This window comes from Ceratotherium simum, chromosome 2 (assembly GCF_057802395.1).
Source record: "Ceratotherium simum simum isolate JZ-2026a chromosome 2, ASM5780239v1, whole genome shotgun sequence".
NCBI classification, from domain to species: Eukaryota; Metazoa; Chordata; class Mammalia; order Perissodactyla; family Rhinocerotidae; genus Ceratotherium; species Ceratotherium simum.
Window position 1 is genome coordinate 45,491,859 of NC_141901.1, and position 20,006 is coordinate 45,511,864.

At 38.9% G+C, this 20,006-nt stretch overlaps 1 protein-coding gene across 5 annotated transcripts in view; it reads left to right on the forward strand.

The window, feature by feature from the left end:
* The window catches only part of GOLPH3L (golgi phosphoprotein 3 like), a 47,535-nt gene extending 39,484 nt beyond the window's left edge, over window positions 1-8,051 (forward strand). For 3 of the 5 annotated variants that reach the window (XM_087443799.1, XM_087443786.1, XM_087443782.1), the window contains one exon: window positions 5,589-8,051. In XM_087443799.1, coding sequence (XP_087299925.1) covers window positions 5,589-6,031 — 443 coding nt within the window. In that variant the 3' untranslated portion in view covers window positions 6,032-8,051. The remainder of the gene's footprint in view (window positions 1-5,588) is intronic. The other 2 variants (XM_087443803.1, XM_004435968.3) reach the window with 1 other exon arrangement.
* Window positions 8,052-20,006: the final 11,955 nt, after the last annotated feature.

Here is a 20,006-nt window from a genome sequence, read left to right on the forward strand (position 1 = left end):
TACGATAATACTAGCTGTTATAGTTGTTCATGTATTTACCTTTATTGGAGGTCTTTATTTCTTCACACTGCTTCAGGTTACCATCAAGCTTACCTTCATTTCAACCTGTAGCACTCCTTTTTAGCATTTCTTGCTGGGCAAGTCTAATGGTAACAAACTTCCTCAGTTTTTGTTTATCTGGGAAAGTCTTCATTTCGCCCTCATTTTTGAAGGACAGTTTTTCTGGATATATAATTCTCAGTTGACAGGTTTTTTTCTTTCAGCTCTTTGAATATATATTCCCACTGCTTCTGGATCCAAGGTTTCTGATGAGAAATCTGCTGATAATCTTATTGAGGATCCCTTGTGTATTGACTCACTACTCTCTTCCTGCTTTCAAGATTCGTAATCTTTGGCTTTCAATAGTTTGATTATAATGTGTCTCAGTATGGATGTTTTATCTGACATTGAGTTCATTAAGCTTCTTGGATTTGTATATTCATGTCCTTCATTAAATTGGGAAAGTTTTCAGCCATTATTTCTTCAAATATTCTTTCTGCCCCTTTTTCTCTCTCTTCTCCTTCTGGGATTCCCACAATGCAAATATTGGTCTCTTTGATGGTGTCCCAGAGGTCCCTTAGGCTCTATTCACTTTTTTTCAGATTTTTTCTTTCTGTTCCCCAGGCTATATAATTTCAATTGTCCTATCTTCATGTTTGTTAATTCTTCTGCCTCTTTAAATCTGCTTTTGAACCCAAATAGTGTATTTTTCATTTCAGTTATTGTATTTAAGCTCCAAACTTTCTTTTTAATTCCTTTTTATAATTTTTGTCTCTTTATTGATATTCTAATTTTGTTCATACATTGTTTTCTTGTCTTTGTCCATGTCTTCCTTTAGCTCTTTGCTAAATGAAGCATCTTAAAGGAGCATGGTTTTTGTGTGTGTGTGTGAGGAAGATCAGCCCTGAGCTAACATCCATGCCAATCCTCCTCTTTTTGCTGAGGAAGACCAGCTCTGAGCTAACATCTATTGCCAATCCTCCTCCTCTTGTTCCCCAAAGCCCCAGTAGATAGTTGTATGTCATAGTTGCACATCTTTCTAGTTGCTATATGTGGGACGCTGCTCAGCATAGCCAGAGAAGCGGTGCATCAGTACACGCCCAGGATCCGAAGCCGGGCCACCAGTAGCAAAGCGCACGTACTTAACCACTAAGCCACAGGGCTGGCCCCTTAAAGGAGCATCTTTAAGACAGTTGTTTTCAAGTCTTTGTCTAGTAAATCTGACATCTGGGCTTCCTCTAGTATTTATTATGTCAATTTCTTTTGTTCCTTTGAATGGGCGATATTTTCCTGTTTCTTTGTATGCTTTGTGATTTTTTGTTGAAAACTGGACATTTGAATCTTATGATGTGGTAACTCTGGGAATCAGATTCTCCCCATTCCCCAGGGTGGGCTGTTTTTTTGGATTGTTGTACTGTGTCTGTGTGCTGTGGATCAGACTGAGGTGAAAGCTTCAGATCTCAGGTCTTTTCTGAGGTTATATCTTTTCTTGAGGAAGCACATTGGCTTTCTAAAATACCTTGTATATGTGGTTGTTTTTGAATTTAAAAAAAAAAAAGCACTTCTCCTTTAAATCTCCTGGAAGCTGCTTCAGCTGGTGGGGATTGGAACAATGGCAGCCAGCCTGTACCTGCATGGCAGCCATCAGAAGCTGCAATCCATAATCAGAACACAGATCTCGATATTTATTGCCCACCCTGACTCCAGCAAGCTGCTCCAAAACTACAGATTGCTGTCCCCATAGGTGCCTATCATGGGGTTGGGGCCTAGGAGCTAAGTAGTTACTACTGTGCTGAAGGCTGAAATTGACCTATATTAACCATAATTTGCCAGCTAAGCCTTCCCCTGGAACCAACAAGTGTTCAAACAGACTCCAGAGTTCCAAAATAGTTATTTCAGATAGATTCTACTAGTATGATTGTTGTCTAGGTGGAGAAATGGATTTCTGGTGTTTCCTATTCTGTCATTATCCCTGACATCATACCTCAGTGATTAACATTTTATTTTTTTTTATTTTTTTATTTTTTTAAAGATTTTTTATTTATTTATTTTTCCCCCAAAGCCCCAGCAGATAGTTGTCTGTCATAGCTGCACATCCTTCTAGTTGCCGTATGTGGGACGCGGCCCCAGCATGGCCAGAGGAGCAATGCGTCAGTGTGCACCCGGGATCCGAACCCAGGCCGCCGGCAGCACAGTGCACGCACTTAACCGCCAAGCCACGGGGCCGGCCCTGTGATTAACATTTTAAAGACCTTTATCATCTATATCCAGTTTGTTAGTAGAGTGCACTTGAAGTATTTTTTTTTTTTGAGGAAAATTGGCCCTGAGCTCTAACAGTTGTTGCCAATCTTCCTCTTTTTCTTTTTTTCTCCCCAAAGCCCCAGTACATAGTTGTATATCCTAGTTGTAGGTCCTTCTAGTTCTTCTTTGTGGGACGCCACCCCAACATGGCCTGATGAGTGGTGAGCAGGTCCACGCCCAGGATCCAAACCAGGGAACTGCCGAAGCAGAACGCACCAACCTAACTGCTACGTCACTGGGCCGGCCTCTCAAATATTATTTTTATATCCCCACTATCACCCCATACTAGATTTTAAACTTCTTGAGGACAGGGATAGGGACTGTTTTTCAAAGTGGCTACACTATTTTACATTCCTACCATCAGTGTGTGAGAATTTCAATTCCTCCACATTCTCTGTCTTTTTGTTACTCTTTGTCTTTTTATTTTAGCCATCCTAGTGAGTACGTAGTGGTATTTCGTTGTGATTTTTATTTGCATTTCCCTAATGACTAATGATGTTGAGCATCTTTGTATGTGCTTATTGGCTATTTGTATATCTTCTTTGGAGAACTGTCTATTCAAATCCTTTGCCCACTTTTTTTTTTTTTTTGGTGAGGAAGATTGGCTCTGAGCTAATATCTGTTGCCAACCTTCCTCTTTTTACCTGAGGAAGATGGTTCCTGAGCTAACATCTGTGCCAATCTTCCTCTACTTTTTGTATATGGGACGCCTCCACAGCATGGCTTGATGAGCAGTGTGTAGGTCAGCACCTAGGATCCAAACCTGCGAACCCCAGGCCGCCGAAGTGGAGCATGTGAACTTAACCACTATGTCACCAGGCAAGCCCCCGCCTTTGCTCACTTTTTAATTGGGTTTGCCTTTTTACTATTGAGTTGTACTTTTTAAATATATTCTAGATACAAATATTTTTGCAGATACATGATTTGTAAAAATTTTCTTCCATTCTGTGGGTTGTCTTGATACATAAAAGTTTTCAATTTTGATACATTTCAATTAATCTTTTTTTCTTTTGTGGCTTGTGATTCAGGTGTAATATCTAAGAAATGATTGCCCAACCCAATGTCATGAAGATTTACTCCTATTTTCTTCTAAGAGTTTTATAGCTTTAGCTCTTTCATTTAGGTGTATTAGCCTTTTCGAGTTAGTTGTTATTTACGGTGTGAGGTACGGCTCCAATGTCATTCTTTTGTATGAGGATATATATACAGTTGTCCTAGCACTATTTGTTGAAAAGACTGTTCTTTCTCCCATGAATTGTCTTGGTACCATTGTCAAAAATCATTTGACCATAAATGTATGGGTTTATTTCTGGACTCTTCATTGATCTATATGTCTATCCTTATTCAACTGATTTTTGTATATTAATCTTGTATCCTGCAACCTTGCTGAACTTATTAGCTGTAATACTTTTTAAATGGATTTCTTAGATTTTTCTATATACAAGATCATGTCATATAAAAATAGTTTAACTTCTTCCTATCTAATCTGGATGCCTTTTCTTTCCTTTTCTTGCCTAATTGCCCTGGCTAGAACCTCCAGTACAGTGTTGAATAGAAGTGATGAGAATGGACATGCTTGTCTTGTTCCTGATGGCATTCACTCTTTCACCATTAAGTGTTATACTAACTGTGGGTTTTTCGCAAATACCCTTTATCAGGTTGAGAAAGTTCCCATCTATTCCTAGTTTGTTGAGTGTTTTTATCCATGTCAGGGTGTTGGATTTTATCAAATACTTTTGTTGTGTCTATTGAGATGATCACTTGTTTTTGCTTTTTATTCTATTGATATGATGTATTATGTAATTGATTTTTGGATGTTAAAACAACCTTGGATTTCTGATATAAGTCCCACCTGATCATATTATATAGTTTTTATTATATGTTGCTAGATTTGTTTTTCTGGTATTTTGTTGAGTATTTTTGTACCTATATTCACAAGAGATATTGGTCTGTAGTTTTCTTGTCTTTGTCTGGTTTTGGTATCGGAGTAATACTTACTGTACAGACTAAGGATGTGTTCCCTCCTCTTCTGTTTTTTTGAGTTTGTGAAGAGTTGGTATTAATTCTTCTGTAAATGTTAGGTAGAATTACCAGTAAAGCCACCTTGGCCACACTTTTCTTTGTGGGAAGAAGTTTTAAAGTTACTTATTCAATCTGTTTACTTGTTATACATCTATTCCAATTTTCTCTTTCTTCCTTGAGTCAGTTAAGGTAATCTGTGTGTTTCAAGGAATTTGTCCATTTCTTCTAGGTTATCTAATTTGTTGGCATACTGTTGTTCATAGTATTCCCCTTAGAACTCTTTTTATTTTTTTAAGGTTGGTAGTGATGTCTCCTCTGTCATTCCTAATTTTAATAATTTGAGTCTTCTCTTTTTTTCCCTTGGTCAGTTTAGGTTTGTCAATTTTTTTGATCTTTTCAACCAACCACATTTTGATTTTATTGAATTTCTTGATTGTTTTTATTTTCTCTTTTTCACTCTAGTCTTTATTATTTCCTTTCTTCTGCTTACTTTCGGGTTTAGTATGCTCTTCTTTCTCTAGTTTTTTAAGGTAGAAGGTTAGGTTATTGATTTGACATCTCCTTTTCTAATGTAGCATTTGGAGTTGTAAATCTCCCCCTTAGCTCTGCTTTAAGCTACATCCCATAAGTTTTGATATGTTGTATTTTTTTATTTTCACTCAACTCAAAGTATTTTCTTAATATCCCTTGTGATTTCTTCTTTGACTCATTAGTTATTTAGGAGTGTGTTGTTTTATTTCCACATACATTTTAATTTCCCAAATTTCTTTTTGTTTTTAATTTCTAATTTAATTCCATTGTGGTTAGATAGCATACTTGTATGTTTTTCAGGCCTTTTAAATTTATTAAGACTGGGCCGGCCCCATGGCTTAGCGGTTAAGTGCACACGCTCCGCTGCTGGCAGCCCAGGTTCGGATCCCGGGTGTGCACCAAGGCACCACTTCTCCGGCCATGCTGAGGCCGAGTCCCACATACAGCAACTAGAAGGATGTGCAGCTATGACGTACAACTATCTACTGGGGCCTGGGGGGGGGGAATAAAAAATAAATAAATAAATAAAATCTTTAAATTTATTAAGACTTGTTTTACGGCCTAGCATATGGCCTATCTTGAAGAATGCTGCATGTGCACTTGAGAGGAATGTGTCTTCTACTACTATTGAGTAGAATGTTCTATAGATGTCTCGTTGGGTCTAGTTGGTGTATAGTATTATTCAAGTCTTCTAGTTCTTTTCCTCATAGGTGAGACCTGGAACCCCTTCAAATTGCAATACCAGCTGAGAAATGTAAGAGAGCGAATTGCAAAGAACCTAGTAGAGAAGGGTATTCTAACCACTGAGAAGCAGAATTTCCTCCTGTTTGACATGACTACTCATCCAGTGACGAATACAACAGAGAAACAGCGATTAGTGAAAAAACTTCAAGATAGTGTCCTAGAGCGGTGGGTAAATGACCCTCAGCGTATGGACAAGCGAACTCTAGCACTCCTGGTGCTAGCCCACTCTTCCGATGTGCTAGAGAATGTCTTCTCTTCTCTGACAGATGACAAGTATGATATGGCAATGAACCGAGCCAAGGACCTAGTAGAACTGGACCCTGAAGTAGAGGGGACAAAGCACAGTGCCACAGAAATGATCTGGGCTGTGTTAGCAGCCTTCAATAAATCCTAAAGCCAACAAGTGGGTTTCTCCTTTTTCCCCTATTAGCTGGTGACTGTCAGAGACATCATCACTGAGTTTTATGTGATGAGATGTTCTTCATCAATTTTTTTTTTCCTTCTTTTGAATCAGGCTCATGATTTAGAGAGAGCAATTTCAGGGCTTCTCCACAGACCTTAACCATTATAAGTAGACTTTATCTCTCCCTATACTTCCATTTCAGAGGTGAATAAACTGGGTGAACACACACACACTGAATAAACATTTTCTTTCATTTCTTGGTTTACTTTCATCCAATGTGCTTTTGGATAAGCAGGAATATCTAAGTGGGATTTGGAGTTCTCCAGCCACAGAATGTGAATGAGATGTAGAGCAAACCATTTACAGTCATGGGTCGCTTAACGACGGGGACATGTTATGAGAAATGCGTCATTAGGTGATTTCCTCATTGTGCGAACGTCATAGAGTGTGCTTACACAAACCTAGATGGTATAACATACTACACATCTAGACTATATGGTACTAATCTTATGGGACCATTGTCGTATATGCAGTCCGTCGTTGACCGAAATGTCATTATGTGGTGCATGACTGTATTACATTTTTTAAAGTTTGTTTTCTATTTTAAATACGTGTTTTCAGTCTTTGTCTCTCAGACTCTGCTAAGTAATGTAGCTTATTGAAATAACTAGTTGTCTCTTTGAATAAGGGGCAATGGAAACAAAACTAATTTTTGGAGCAGATGATCTCTGGGATTGTATGTCCCACTAGTGATTTTCTCATCTTTCCTTTTCTTACCTAATGAGACTATTCCAAATTTGATTACCTGGTTCTCACAGTCCTAGAACCAGAAATATATTCTACCCTCTTTGTTAGCATTATCCTACTTGATCATTCATTAGGACAAAAGTCTAAATGAACAAAATGTATCTCTCAACCACTTCCTTCATGCAATCAGCATTACAATTTGTAAGGAAGGGAGGTGGCATCAGAATTTTCTGATTCCTCCAGACTATTTTAAGTGTCTCTGCCCTGATTGAATTGAGGGACTTGTAAATTTCAGTTGCTGAATAGCAGCATCCTGACTCCAGACAGTATATCTAAACTCCAGATCTTCTTGTTCCCTATTTTTTGATTTCCTACATAAATTGATAGATTCTGTCTATATTTAAGGGTTCTGGAAGTAGTTTTGTCTATATTTAATCCACAGATATCCTCCTAGTCATTAGTCTTGTTTCAACACAACCATGTTTCTAGCCAAATCTCTAAAATGTTTTTCAATTTAGTAGTGAGTGCAAAGAGAAGCTTATTAAGAAAAATCCTTTTTAGAGGGGCAATTGGGTGTCAAAAGCATGCTGCTGATATAAAGTCCAGTCCAGTATTTGGGAATATAAAGCAAGCAGCAAATTGTGCTAATGTTGAGCATTTATTATGCTGATACTTTTCATGGATCCTGCCTTTTGACTGTTAGAGAGAAACAGGCTGTCAAAAGGCTAAGACAGAGGACCAAGACCTGATATCAGATCTTCCTAATCAGAAGTAATCAAATGAATGATTATAACTTCCATCTCCTCCCCCATATGTGTCTAGCCCCACAGAATTCCCCAACTCAATTAACATTTTTTTCATTTTTTCACTTCAGGTATCACTTAGGTGACTAGAGATACAAATTTTAACGTGAAACAAATTCTAAATGTGAGGCTAAGCCGAGCTTCAGTCTGGCTGTCCAAAAGTACAAAAACCAGTCCATGTGTTATCTCTACCTGACTTAGTTTTTTTTTTCCCATTTGAACAATTCGGTGTGAATTGAAACCAGGTTTTCCTGTGGAAAGTCTCAGCTTGACTGGAGGGGTAGAAGTTGAGTTGAGTTCTTTCTTACAACTCTTGGTCAGTATTTATTTTTATATTGTATCTCAATAAGATGAGGATATCTTCAGTTTGAATCTGCATAATGTTCACGGCAAAACACCTTCTCATTTAATGTATGTGGTCTTCTCATTTCTGTATAATAAAGCTTATTGGCTCTCTGGTCTCTCTGTGCAGTTTTACAACTTCAGTTGTTTTAACTGGAAATAAGAACTTTCCACACAAGGCCAGTAACACTCCCCCTTTACACTAGGATTCCAGCCTCTGTTTCATCCTGTGTAGAAAATTACGGATACACAAATATATAACTGTAACACATATAGGCTTGGGGGGCGGGCAGGACACATGAAGACTAACCTGAATACCAGCTAATGTTGTCAAGTCTGAATAGTGTCTCCATCTCAATCAAAATGTTACCCAATTATACCATTATTAGCATGAAAAGAATGAGTATGTTCTGTCCTATTAATATCAACTTGCAAGTGACATTTGAACTTATCTAAGAGCTAAGAGTCTTAAGTTCCAAACATAGGTAACATACCTAACTATAAAAGAGTTGACATGTGGAAAAATAATTGTGCTTGTAATTGTCTTATTTTTCTTCCCTTGTTTATAATGTCTACAGCACAAGGGTGTAGACTTTTTTTTTTTTTTTACAACAAAAAACCCCACAGTTTATCTTTTAGTTCTTCCAGAATTGAAAATATCAAGTCCTAATGCTAAGGAGAAACAAACAAACAAATAAAATCCAAGACCCCTTCCCCTCTTTTCTAAAAGTCACAGAACACAGAAGGAACTGCAGTGAGACAGGTGGGTACAGAAAACCAGGAGGGTGAAGATGGCAAGATAAACTCCCCAAATACTCAAAAAGCTGTTCAACAGAAACTGTGATAAATACAGAACAGTGCAAGGCAAGTAAAAATAAGAAATGTCTTTACTAGGATTGTTTATACTTCACTGTTGTTTTTCTTTCAGACAAAGCATTGTTCCCATAAGTCATCCTTTATACAGTGTTTCTCAAAGTCTGGTGCAAAGACCACTGCACCAAAATAATCTCTGGAAGTGGGGAGGGTTAACTTGCTAAAATGCAGGTACCTAGTAAATCAGTCTCTGGGGTTGGGGCCTTAGGAAGCTGCATTTTTTTTTAATTTTTTTTTTTTGTGAAGATCAGCCCTGAGCTAACATCCACACTAATCCTCCTCTTTTTGCTGAGGAAGACTGGCCCCAGGCTAACATCTGTGCCCATCTTCCTCCACTTTATATGGGATGCTGCCACAGCATGGCTTGACAAACGGTGCATTGGTGCGCGCCCAGGATCCAAACCCGGGCCACCAGTAGCGGAGCCCGTGCACCTAACCGCTACGCCATGGGGCCGGCCCAGAACCTGCATTTTTAATAGTCTCTAAAAGCTTGCACATTAAAATTTGGGAACACTGCTTTATTACCTATAATTCATTCATCCAAAAAATATTGAGTACTTAGAAGTTAACTGGCATTTGCAAGGTGCTGACAATAAAAAGTTGTATAGGACACAGTTTCAGCTCCCAAGAACTCACATTTAAGTGGGCAAATGAGATACTTTGTGACAAATGCTCAAATAGAAGTATAAACTTAGCATTTGGAAGCACAAAGAAAGAAGTAACATTCCTCCTGGGAACATTAGGAAAGACTTAGAGGAGTTATATCTATTATTTGTAGTAGCTTTCATGTCTTGAGCACTGTTATTGTGTGGTACTATGCTAACTACCTTATATATTATCTCATTTATTCCTCACGACACTAAAAAAACCCTAAAAGGTTATTTTAAAGAAAACCCAGAGGTAATGAGGCTTGCCTAAGTACACAGTGCAGAGTTTGAGTTCAAACACATTCTTTTAACCACTACTCTATCCGGCCTCCATTTAAAACTCAGTCTTGAACAATCTTTTCAGGTTGAGAAGAAAGAGCCGAGGCTATTCCAGGTAGGGGAAACAATATGTACAAAATAATTTGTTGTGTGCTTGAATTTCATGAATGTGTCTGCTTTTCACATATCTCTAGATTTCCAAAAGACACCATTCTAAAAGAATATATTCAAGTTATAGACTAAAGACAGGCTTTTGAACCTAGCTAATTAATTTTTTTACCTTCATTTATTCCTTCTCTGATGCTTATCCTTATATAAAACTGAGTTTTTGACATATCATTTTCCTTCTTAATAACTTCTTTCAACATTTCTTACAGACTTTACAGAGTAAATTCCCTCAGTTTTCATCTGAGAAAGTCTTCAGCCTTCACTTTTGAAGGATAATTTCACTGCATACAGAATGCTGGGTTCATGAGTTTTGTTTTTTTTTTTAACAACACTTGAAATCTTTCACTCTACTCTCTTCTTGCATACATGTTTTCTGACATCAAATTTTAACAAAACTATAAAGATTCTAATTCAAAGATAAAAAAATTTGTTCTTTTCCACACAGCTAAAATACCCATAGATATATATTCATATAATTTCTAAAAATGTGTTTACTCCCTAAAGAATAAAAATAATTGCTCTAATGCTGAAATAAGGTGGAACTGATATTTTCTATTTTCCTGTTATCTATTACATGTGTGCATGGATCTTTGTTCCTGTGTCCCCAATTCTTCTCAAGGCCTTAGTCTGTCCTCCTTTTCTCCTTAGTGAGTTCCAGATGTTTATGTAATTTGGAAAAAGACAGACTAAATATGACTTCTTATTAATAAATGAGAAAAGGAGCCATCTCTCCCAGAAAGCAGTAAAATTCTCATTGAATGCAAGTCAGACAAAGCGTGGGTCACTTCCTGGCAGAAATCTCCTTTTTCTAGCAGTCCAACTCACTACCGTTAGTTTTTCTTTACATTCCAGATTGTGAAAAAGTAGATTCACATGGTGCAGGGTTGGGGGGATTAAATACTCCCTAAGAGCTCTTCAAATCAACATGTTTTTGTGTAGTATTTTTTTGCCTGGATATCAGTAATCTGTGCACCACTTTGTTTTTCTCAACCTAATTGAACCTCCCTAAGTATAATAGCATATTTTATCTGAACTTACTTTAGAAATTCAGCTAGGAATCTAGGGGCTTCTACCCCTTCAGAAGGGCTTCTTGACCAAGTCCACATGTTTCTGCCACATAAGTAAGCCCAGTAGATGTACATCATTTTCCTGATTTGATGGGAAAAAATTCAAAGCCAAAGTTTTTCTTGCACATCAGAGATGTTGAAATTCCACACACACACCACCCCACTTCCTGATCTAAAGATGGCTACTTCTCAAGGGCCGGCCCCATGGCTTAGCTGTTAAGTGCGCGTGCTCCGCTACTGGCAGCCCAGGTTCGGATCCTGAGCGCGCATGACGCACCCACTTGTCTGGCCACGCTGAGGCGGCGTCCCACATACAGCAACTAGAAGGATGTGCAACTATGACATACAATTATCTACTGGGGCTTTGGGGAGAAAAAGGGGGAAAAAAGTAGGAGGATTGGCAATAGATGTTAGCTCAGGGCCAGTCTTCCTCAGCAAAAAGAGGAGGATTAGCATGGATGTTAGCTCAGGGCTGATCTTCCTCACAAAAAAAAAAAAAAAGATGAGTACTTCTCCAAAGATTTCTGGACATTTAAAGACATAATACCTCAAAAGATTTGTGGGCTAGTCTTAATTATAATAAAAACAACACTTTTTCCCCCCTCTAGCTCTGTCACCTCAGCTTTTCTTGAAGTCCCAGGTAGAGGCCAAAAATGTCTTAGATAACTTAGGTTAAACTAATTTATATTAAACTAAATTAGATTTCTTTCTGTCTGGGAGCAGGGAGGAAGAGAAGGTTATGATCAAAGAGGGTAAGACTAGAGAAGACAACAGAATAGCTAATTGGATTCTTAAGAACATTATGAACACTTAAAAGACTGAATAAATACTATTTATTTTAAAATGCTCAAGGTAACACATGTTTTAAAAATTAGATGACTTCTTTTAATTCAGTCTTTCACTTCTCTGCTCCATCTTACTCTTCACATTAGATATCTTCTCTTTTTAAACTTTTTATGGATTCATAACATTACTAAGGAAAACTGCATAAATCAAAATAAATAAAAACATACAACTCAATAATGAATAGTGAGCATTGCCATGTAACCAGCACCAAGATCAAGAAACAGAACGTCACCAGCTCCTCAAAAGCCCCCTTCATACCTTCTCCTAGTCATCATCACCCCCCTTACAGGTAACCACAATCCTGACATTTAATACGATAGATTGGTTTTGCTTTTGAACATTATATAAATGAAATCATACAATATGTATTTTTTGTGACCATTGCTTATTTTACTTTGAACGTTTGGGTTGTTCTAGTTTGGGGCAATGATAAATAGAGCTGCTATGAACATGTTTTAGTGAACATCAGAATGCATTTCAGTCGGATATATATACCAGGGAATGGAATTGCTGGGTCATAGAGTTTGGAGTATGTTCAGCTATAGTATATAAAGCCACCAGTTTTCCAAAGTATGGTTGTACCAACTTATACTCCCACTAGCCATACAACAGATTTTTTAAATTGCAAGTCATAAATTTAGGGGCACATGATTGTGCTGAGCACAAATCTGAATAAATGGCCACTATTAATTCCTGTGACAATGCTTTAATTTATAGAAACTGGACTTCTTGGGTAGGCTTCAGAGGGTCTCTGTGCACCCTGAAAATATGTATAATATTTCTGCATGTATGCATATGTGCATTTTGGAGAGAGAAGAAACAGCTTGCATCAGATTCTCAAAGATAAGATTTCCTTACTTTGGAAAACTGGTGGTAATATATACTAAAGTTAAACATAATCCAATCCTTGACAAACACACAAAAAAGTTAAGAATGATCGCTTTATGGGACCCCAGCACTCAAGAAGCTATTATCACTGAGGAATACTTTGCTTGCTATTAGCAAACACTGTTCTAGGTTGGTAGTGGTGTGTTGACATAGACAGTCTGAATAGCCAGGTTTCTTGTGGTTACCAGAGAGACATTAGCACCCTTGACCACTGAATTTTCCTTTTATTTTTAGTAGGTTAAAATCCTTTATTAAAACAGCTTCATAGGGCCGGCCCCGTGGCTTAGCGGTTAAGTATGCACGCTCTGCTACTGGCAGCCCGGGTTTGGATCCCAGGTGCGCACCGACGCACCGATTGTCCGGCCATGCTGAGGCCGCGTCCCACATACAGCAACTAGAAGGATGTGCAACGATGACATATAACTATCTACTGGGGCTTTGCGGAAAAAAAAAGGAGGAGGATTGGCAATAGATGTTAGCTCAGAGCTGGTCTTCCTCACAAAAAAAAAAAAACAGCTTCATAATATTTTGATAACTATATATATAAAGTATATATATATATATATATAGTGTGTGTGTATATATATACACACATATATAGTGTATATATATATATATATATATATATATAGTATGTGTGTGTAAGATTGACCCTGAGCCAACATCTGTTACCAATCTTTCTCTTTTTTTTTTTTGCTTGAGGAAGATGGTCCCTGAGCTAACATCTGTGCCAATCTTCTTCTACTTTGTATATGGGATGCCACCACAGCATGGCTTGATGAGCAGTGTGTAGGTCTGTGCCTGGGATCCGAAATTGTGAACCCCCGGCCGCCGAAGCAGAGCCCCCAAACTTAACCACTACGCCACCAGGCTGGCCTCTAATAACTATATATTTTTATAATAGCTTTATTGAGATATAATTCACATACCATATAATATACCTAAGTGAATAATTCAATGGTTTTTTAATATATTCACAGCTTTTTGCTATCACCACAATTTTAGAACATTTCATCACCCCAGAAAAAAATCCCATACCCATTAGCAGTCATTCCCCATTTCCCCCAGCCCTAGGAAAACACTAATGTACTTTCTGTCTCTATAGATTTGCCTATTCTGGATTATTCATATAAATGGAATCATACAATATATCTCTCTTGTGACTGCTTCTTTCACTTGGCATAATGTTTTCAAGGTCCATCCATGTTGTAGTATGTATCAGTGCTTCATTTATTTTTATTGCCAAATAATATTCCACTGTATGGATATACCACATTTTATTTATCTACCAGTTGATGAACTTGGTAACTATTTTAAATGACATCTATATAGAATATAATGTGTCCAAAACAAAACCCATGTTTCCTTTCCTAAACCTCCTACTTCAGATGTCCCCATATTAGTAAATGGTGCCATCATTCGCTCATGCCAAAAACTTTGAAGTTATCATTGATTCTCACAACCACAAATTCTGTTGGTTGTACCTTCAAAATAGATTCCACATCCAGCCATTTTCAACCTTCTCTGTAACTACCACCTAGTCCAAACCACTATCATCTCTTCCTTGAACTGTTATAAAAGCCTAATTGATTTCCTGCTGCTTCCACTCGTGGCCCCCACAGAGCAGCCAGAGTGATTAGTTTAATACATAAATCAACTCATGTTACACCCCTGCTCAATACCATCTAATGGCTGCCCATCATGCAAAAAATAAAATCCAAAGTGTTTACCATGGCCTAAAAAGCCAAAAGCGATCTGATCCTTGCCTATACCTCCTCTTTTACTCTGGTTCTAGCTACACTGACCTTCTTACTGTTTCTCAAGTACACTAAAAACATGTCCCTCCTTTGGAAGCTTTACATTTGCTGTTGCCTCTGTCTGGACCAGTTTTCCTCCAGATAGCTGCTTCGCTCGTTCCCCCACCTCATGCAGATCTCTGCTCAAATATCTCAGGTCCTCCCTAATCACTCTGTCTAAATTATCACCTCCTCCCGCCCAGTCACAAATAGATTACTGAGCACATCTTATACCCCAGATGTTGGGCTAGTTTTAGTGAAACCTCACTCTTTTTTTATTGGCTTTACTCTAAGTTCCACCCTTTCTAATGCTCAGCAATTTAGCTATGTCAAGGGTAAAAGTGTAATTTAAATCATTCCCTTAGCGATCATAGTTTTTATATACTACTCTTAAGCAGAGCTTGGAGTTAGAAATATGTTAGCTTGTATCACAAAGTGATTTCCAAAAGAACTTTTTCCTCTTTTAGATGTTTAAACTAATCTCTTAAACACATTCATAATATATTTTCACCATAATTGCCCAAACCTGACTCGACCAATAGTTTCCATTTTCTTTCCCCACATGACCTACCTTGAACTTAACTGCCTTCTTTTATCCCTTTCCTATATCCAGTTGGGCCATACATTCAACTGGTTACCAAGTTCTGTCAGTCTAAGTTCTTAATATGCCTCATTCTTCTGTGCCCTTCCATTCCTACTGCCACTGCCCTATGTCAATAAGCCAAAAATGGAATCATTAGACCTTGGAAAATTAGCAGTGGTTGGTGATTCTGGGCAAATATATAAAGATCGTTTCCTGCACTCCTTTATACCCTCTTTTATTATCTGCACACTTCCCTGAGGCAGCTGAAACTTAAACAGAGGAGGTTTTTATTTATTTTGTATTCTTTTCGTTTTCGCTGAAGCCTTTTATTGAAATATACATAAAGTGCACATATCATAACTGTGCAGCTCAGTTTTCACAAACTGAACACACCCATGTAACCAGCACCAAGATTAAGAAACAGAACATTACTAACACTTCAGAAACCCCACCTTGTGCTCCTAGGCACTACCCTCCACGGGTAACTGATCTCCTGCTTTCTGACCAGTCTTATAACTTAACAGAGTTTTTCAGATAAATGGAAAAAGCTTAGATGGAGGAAAAGCTCATCTTAGAAGCCTGAAATGAAAATGAAAAGAAGTTGGGAAGGAGAGGTCTAAACAATCTAAAAAGAAGAAAAAAGAAAAGGGAGAAGGGAGGAAGAAAAGAGGAAAGGAGAGGGAATGAGCAGGGGAGGGAGAGAAAGTAGAGGTTTGAAGAGAGAATCATGCTACCTGGTTGGCTGCCCAAGAAATCCAACTGTGATACTCTTCTTAAGCTTGCCCTCTCCTTCCCCTACTCCAGCCTCCACCTCTTTCCCCACCCCACCCCCACTGACAGGATTTTAAGGTTGAAAGGTGGCACATTAAATTTCATTAGTGATCCATTCTTTTGGGTTAAAATTGCCCCCTTTTGGCTGAATACTTTTTAAATACAAATATTACAAGGAGTAAGCTGCTATCAGTGGTTGACACATAATAGGTGCTAAGTAAATTCTCTTCCTTTCTTTCTGTGATTTTTTTTGTGTGTGTGAGGAAGATCAGCCCTGAGCTAACATCCATACTAATCCTCCTCTTTGTTTTCTTGCTGAGGAAGACCAGCTCTGAGCTAACATCTATTGCCAATCCTCCTCCTTTTTTTTCTCCTCAAAGCCCCAGTAGATGGTTGTATGTCATAGTTGCACATCCTTCTAGTTGCTGTATGTGGGATGCGGCCTCAGCATGGCCGGAGAAGCGGTGCATCGGTGCGCGCCCGGGATCCAAACACGGGTCGCCAGTAGCGGAGCACGCGCACTTAACCACTAAGCCACGGGGCCAGCCCATCTTTCTGTGATTTTCTTTAGGGCCTTCCCTGAGCCAGTATTTCACAGTGTAGCTGTCAACTAAATTTGATCTGATTACTTAATCCAAGTTTAAAGTGGCAACTGATAATGTTGATTTGGTATCTTCTGGGTAATATATTTGCACTTTAACCAGGAATTTCAATGCAATGGAAGGCAAAGGTGAGATATTTATAAGAAGAGAGGCTTTTCTGTTCTCAGAGGAAAAATTATAAAAGACTTTGAAATGTCTTTTATATATATCATTTATAATATATATAAAATATATATTTTATATATATATATTTCTACATTCCTAATTGCCCATGTATGTGTTGGTCTTCAGATTCTCTTTTGAATCAGTTTAACATCTTACTAGTTCCCTCATTTGCGTGAGTTATGATTTTACTTTTTTGAAAATTATCTTTAACACAATTGTTCTGATCACTTAGCTACTCACCCCAGGCTACACCTGAGCCCAGCCCTAAGAGTACAAATTTGTAAAGGAGGCAAGGAGAGGCTAGAACCTGGTTAATTTCCGGTATTCTCAGTCTGGCCCATCAGAGGGTGCTAATGATATGTGTCTTAAACCTAGATATTCCTGCAGTCCCCCCATTTTTCATGGCCATTCTTCTATAGAATGTGGCTTAAGCACTGATAAATTTTACAGTGTTGTTCCCGGATATGTCATCTCACACCCTGAAAAGATTTATGCCTTGCCCTGAAAAATTCAGACATAAGCAAGAAAAAAGACTGAAAGACGAGGAATAAATATGTAAGAAGTTCAGGTCCTCTTCTCTCCTTACTTTCCCCGCTTCAATCTGCTCTTGTCCATGTATTTGCTCTTCTGTAAATGGGAGCACCTTTCACTCAGGAATTCGGAATTCACTCACCTTTATTCTCCACATCCATTATCATTTGTCTCATCAGCTCATCTCCACTCACACGGCCTCTGCCTTTGATCAGGCCTCTCAAGTCTTGCCTGGATTACCACAGCCAGAGATCCAGCTGGTCTCCCTCTCCCCTCCAGTCCAGTTCCCACATGGCTACCACAGTTAAATCTTTCCAAATCCCAAATCTAACCATATTATTGCCCTGCTTGAAATCAGAGGTTCCCTTTCGTCTTCATGAACCCCAACACGTCGCCTGACTTACAAGTCTCCTCAGGGCTGCAGCAGCCTGAACAGCTTCATGTCTTGCTGCTCCACACAGGTTCCCAGATCAGCTTTATTTGCAGTCTCTCCTTAGGGAGCTTTTCAAAAATACAGGTTTCCAGGCCCCAGCCCAGAGATGCTGATTCAACTGGGGTGAAAAAGAGCTAAGGAAACCTGTATTTTTATAAAGTTCCCTAAGAATTTCTAATCAACTAAGTTTGATAACCAAGGATCTAGTACATGGAGTTTCTTAGGGTTCTGAGTCTTTTCACGTGAGGCTCCTTCTGCCTGACAAGTGTTTCTCCACCCTCTTTTTTTACTTTGAGTGTTCCCATACTGCCGTCAAATGTCATCCCCTCCAGCTGCCTTTGATACCCTTTCCCAGTGTAAATTGTCTTTATCTCTTATCTCCTCACTCATCTGTGAACAACGTGAAGAAACTGTCCTTTATCTTTGTTTCCACGGTGCTCAGCACAATATCTAGCACATACCATGAGTGCTCAATACAGTTTATTGGATGAAAGAAGAGTCTTGCTGAGCTAACGAGATCTTACTCCCTCTAGGAAGTTGTTACTCCTGCTATAGTTTCTCTCTCCCTTTCTCATTATCTTTAGTCAGGGGTCAGTCCCCTCTAATCTTTTATAAAACAGGTGGTCCTCTAAATTGTCTTCTTCTTTCTCTCTTCCCCTGCCAATCTCCAACCTTCTATTCATCCTCATCGTCCCAGCTTAGGTTCTACCTCGTCTGAAACATTCTTTCACCAGCTCACCCAGAAATGATCCTTTAAATATCTATAAATACAACTCATTTGCTAAGTGTCATATATTACCTAACAGTGTAGTTGTTTCTACACAATGTAAGGAATACAATGTGGTGCCTTACATACTTAAATACATGTGTTGCAGACCTACAGCTCATTCCCAACACATGGGTCACAGTCACCCTGTCCTAACCTCCTTCCCTATCATTATGCTCTGAGACTTCAACATTTGTGACTTCATATTTACTTGATTACATTAACATCAGTGACTCTTGTAGTCATGCCATATCTGCCACCAATTATGATTATTATAGGCTAGAGCTCACCATAACCTATAATTTCTCCACCTTCCTAGATACAAACTGAAACTTCCTTCTCACTGCAACCTCCTACTCTTATGACTGTCTCAGTCATTCCCACCAAATCTGAGCTTCATCTGTCTCGCCAGTTCTTCACCTCCTTCCCATTCTCCCAGTTCATCAATCTCATCCTGTCTTTCCTAAAGAACCTAGATGCCATGGTCTGCCATTTCAAACTGGCAAGCCAATCCAGACTTCCTCATTGTCCTCCCTCCACTGTTCCTTCTTTACCAGTCCTTTGCCCAGGTTAACTCAGGCTGTCTGTTTTCTCCATTCCAAGGCAGCCAGGAGTTACTGACCATGCCATGCTGATTGGGACTACTACAAATTCATACTTAGCTAATCTCAGGTAGATCTTTCTTGCTATTTTGAATCATTGTTATTTTCCATGGCGCTGTTTCTACCCACATTTTTCCTAGATCCTCTATTCTGCCCCGGCATCCTTTTTATTCTCAAAAGATTGACCTCAGAAAAGCACGGCCAGGCCGGCCCCGTGGCTTAGTGGTTAAGAGCTCGTGCTCCACTACTGGTGGCCCGGGTTCAGATCCCAGGCGCGCACCGACGCACCGCTTCTCCGGCCATGCTGAGGCCGCGTCCCACATACAGCAACTAGAAGGATGTGCAACTATGACGTACAACTATCTACTGGGGCTTTGGGGAGAAAAAGGGGAAAAAAAGAGGAGGAGGATTGGCAATAGATGTTAGCTCAGAGCCGGTCTTCCTCAGCAAAAAGAGGAGGATTAGCATGGATGTTAGCTCAGGGCTGATCTTCCTCACAGAAAAAAAAAAAGAAAAGAAAAGCACGGCCATTGAATGTGACTTCCCTAAACGTTTAGCCACTTCAAAATCTCTCTGTACCTTTTGCCTCCCACTCTTCATTTACAGTTGCCAAAGCCAACCTGTCTGCCTCTCTCCTTCCTGATCTAATGATCTCCTCTGAGACTTTAATTCTTTCATTATATCTTCTTTAAAGTAGATCATTGTATTTTTAGTTTTTCTCTCTCAATTAGCCCCTTCCCCTTTTCTGAAAATGCTTGAGTCTTGCCTACCCTCCAAAAAAGAAAATCTGCTGCTGCTTTCTCTTCAATTTATTGCCCTAATTCCTTTCTTTGCTTTACTGTTAAATATTGCTACCACCTTCTCACTCTTTAACCTCCCTCTTTAACTTTTAGCTTTTGTCCCCTCCCTCTTTAACTTCTCTGTCACTTCTCTTCTGGTTCTTCTCCTTACCACTCTGGTCATTTGTCTCTGTGTCCCTTGCCAACTTTTCCCCAGGTTTCTGCCCTGGGACCTTTTTTTCTACTTTCTCCTTCAGTGATCCTATCTACTTCCACAA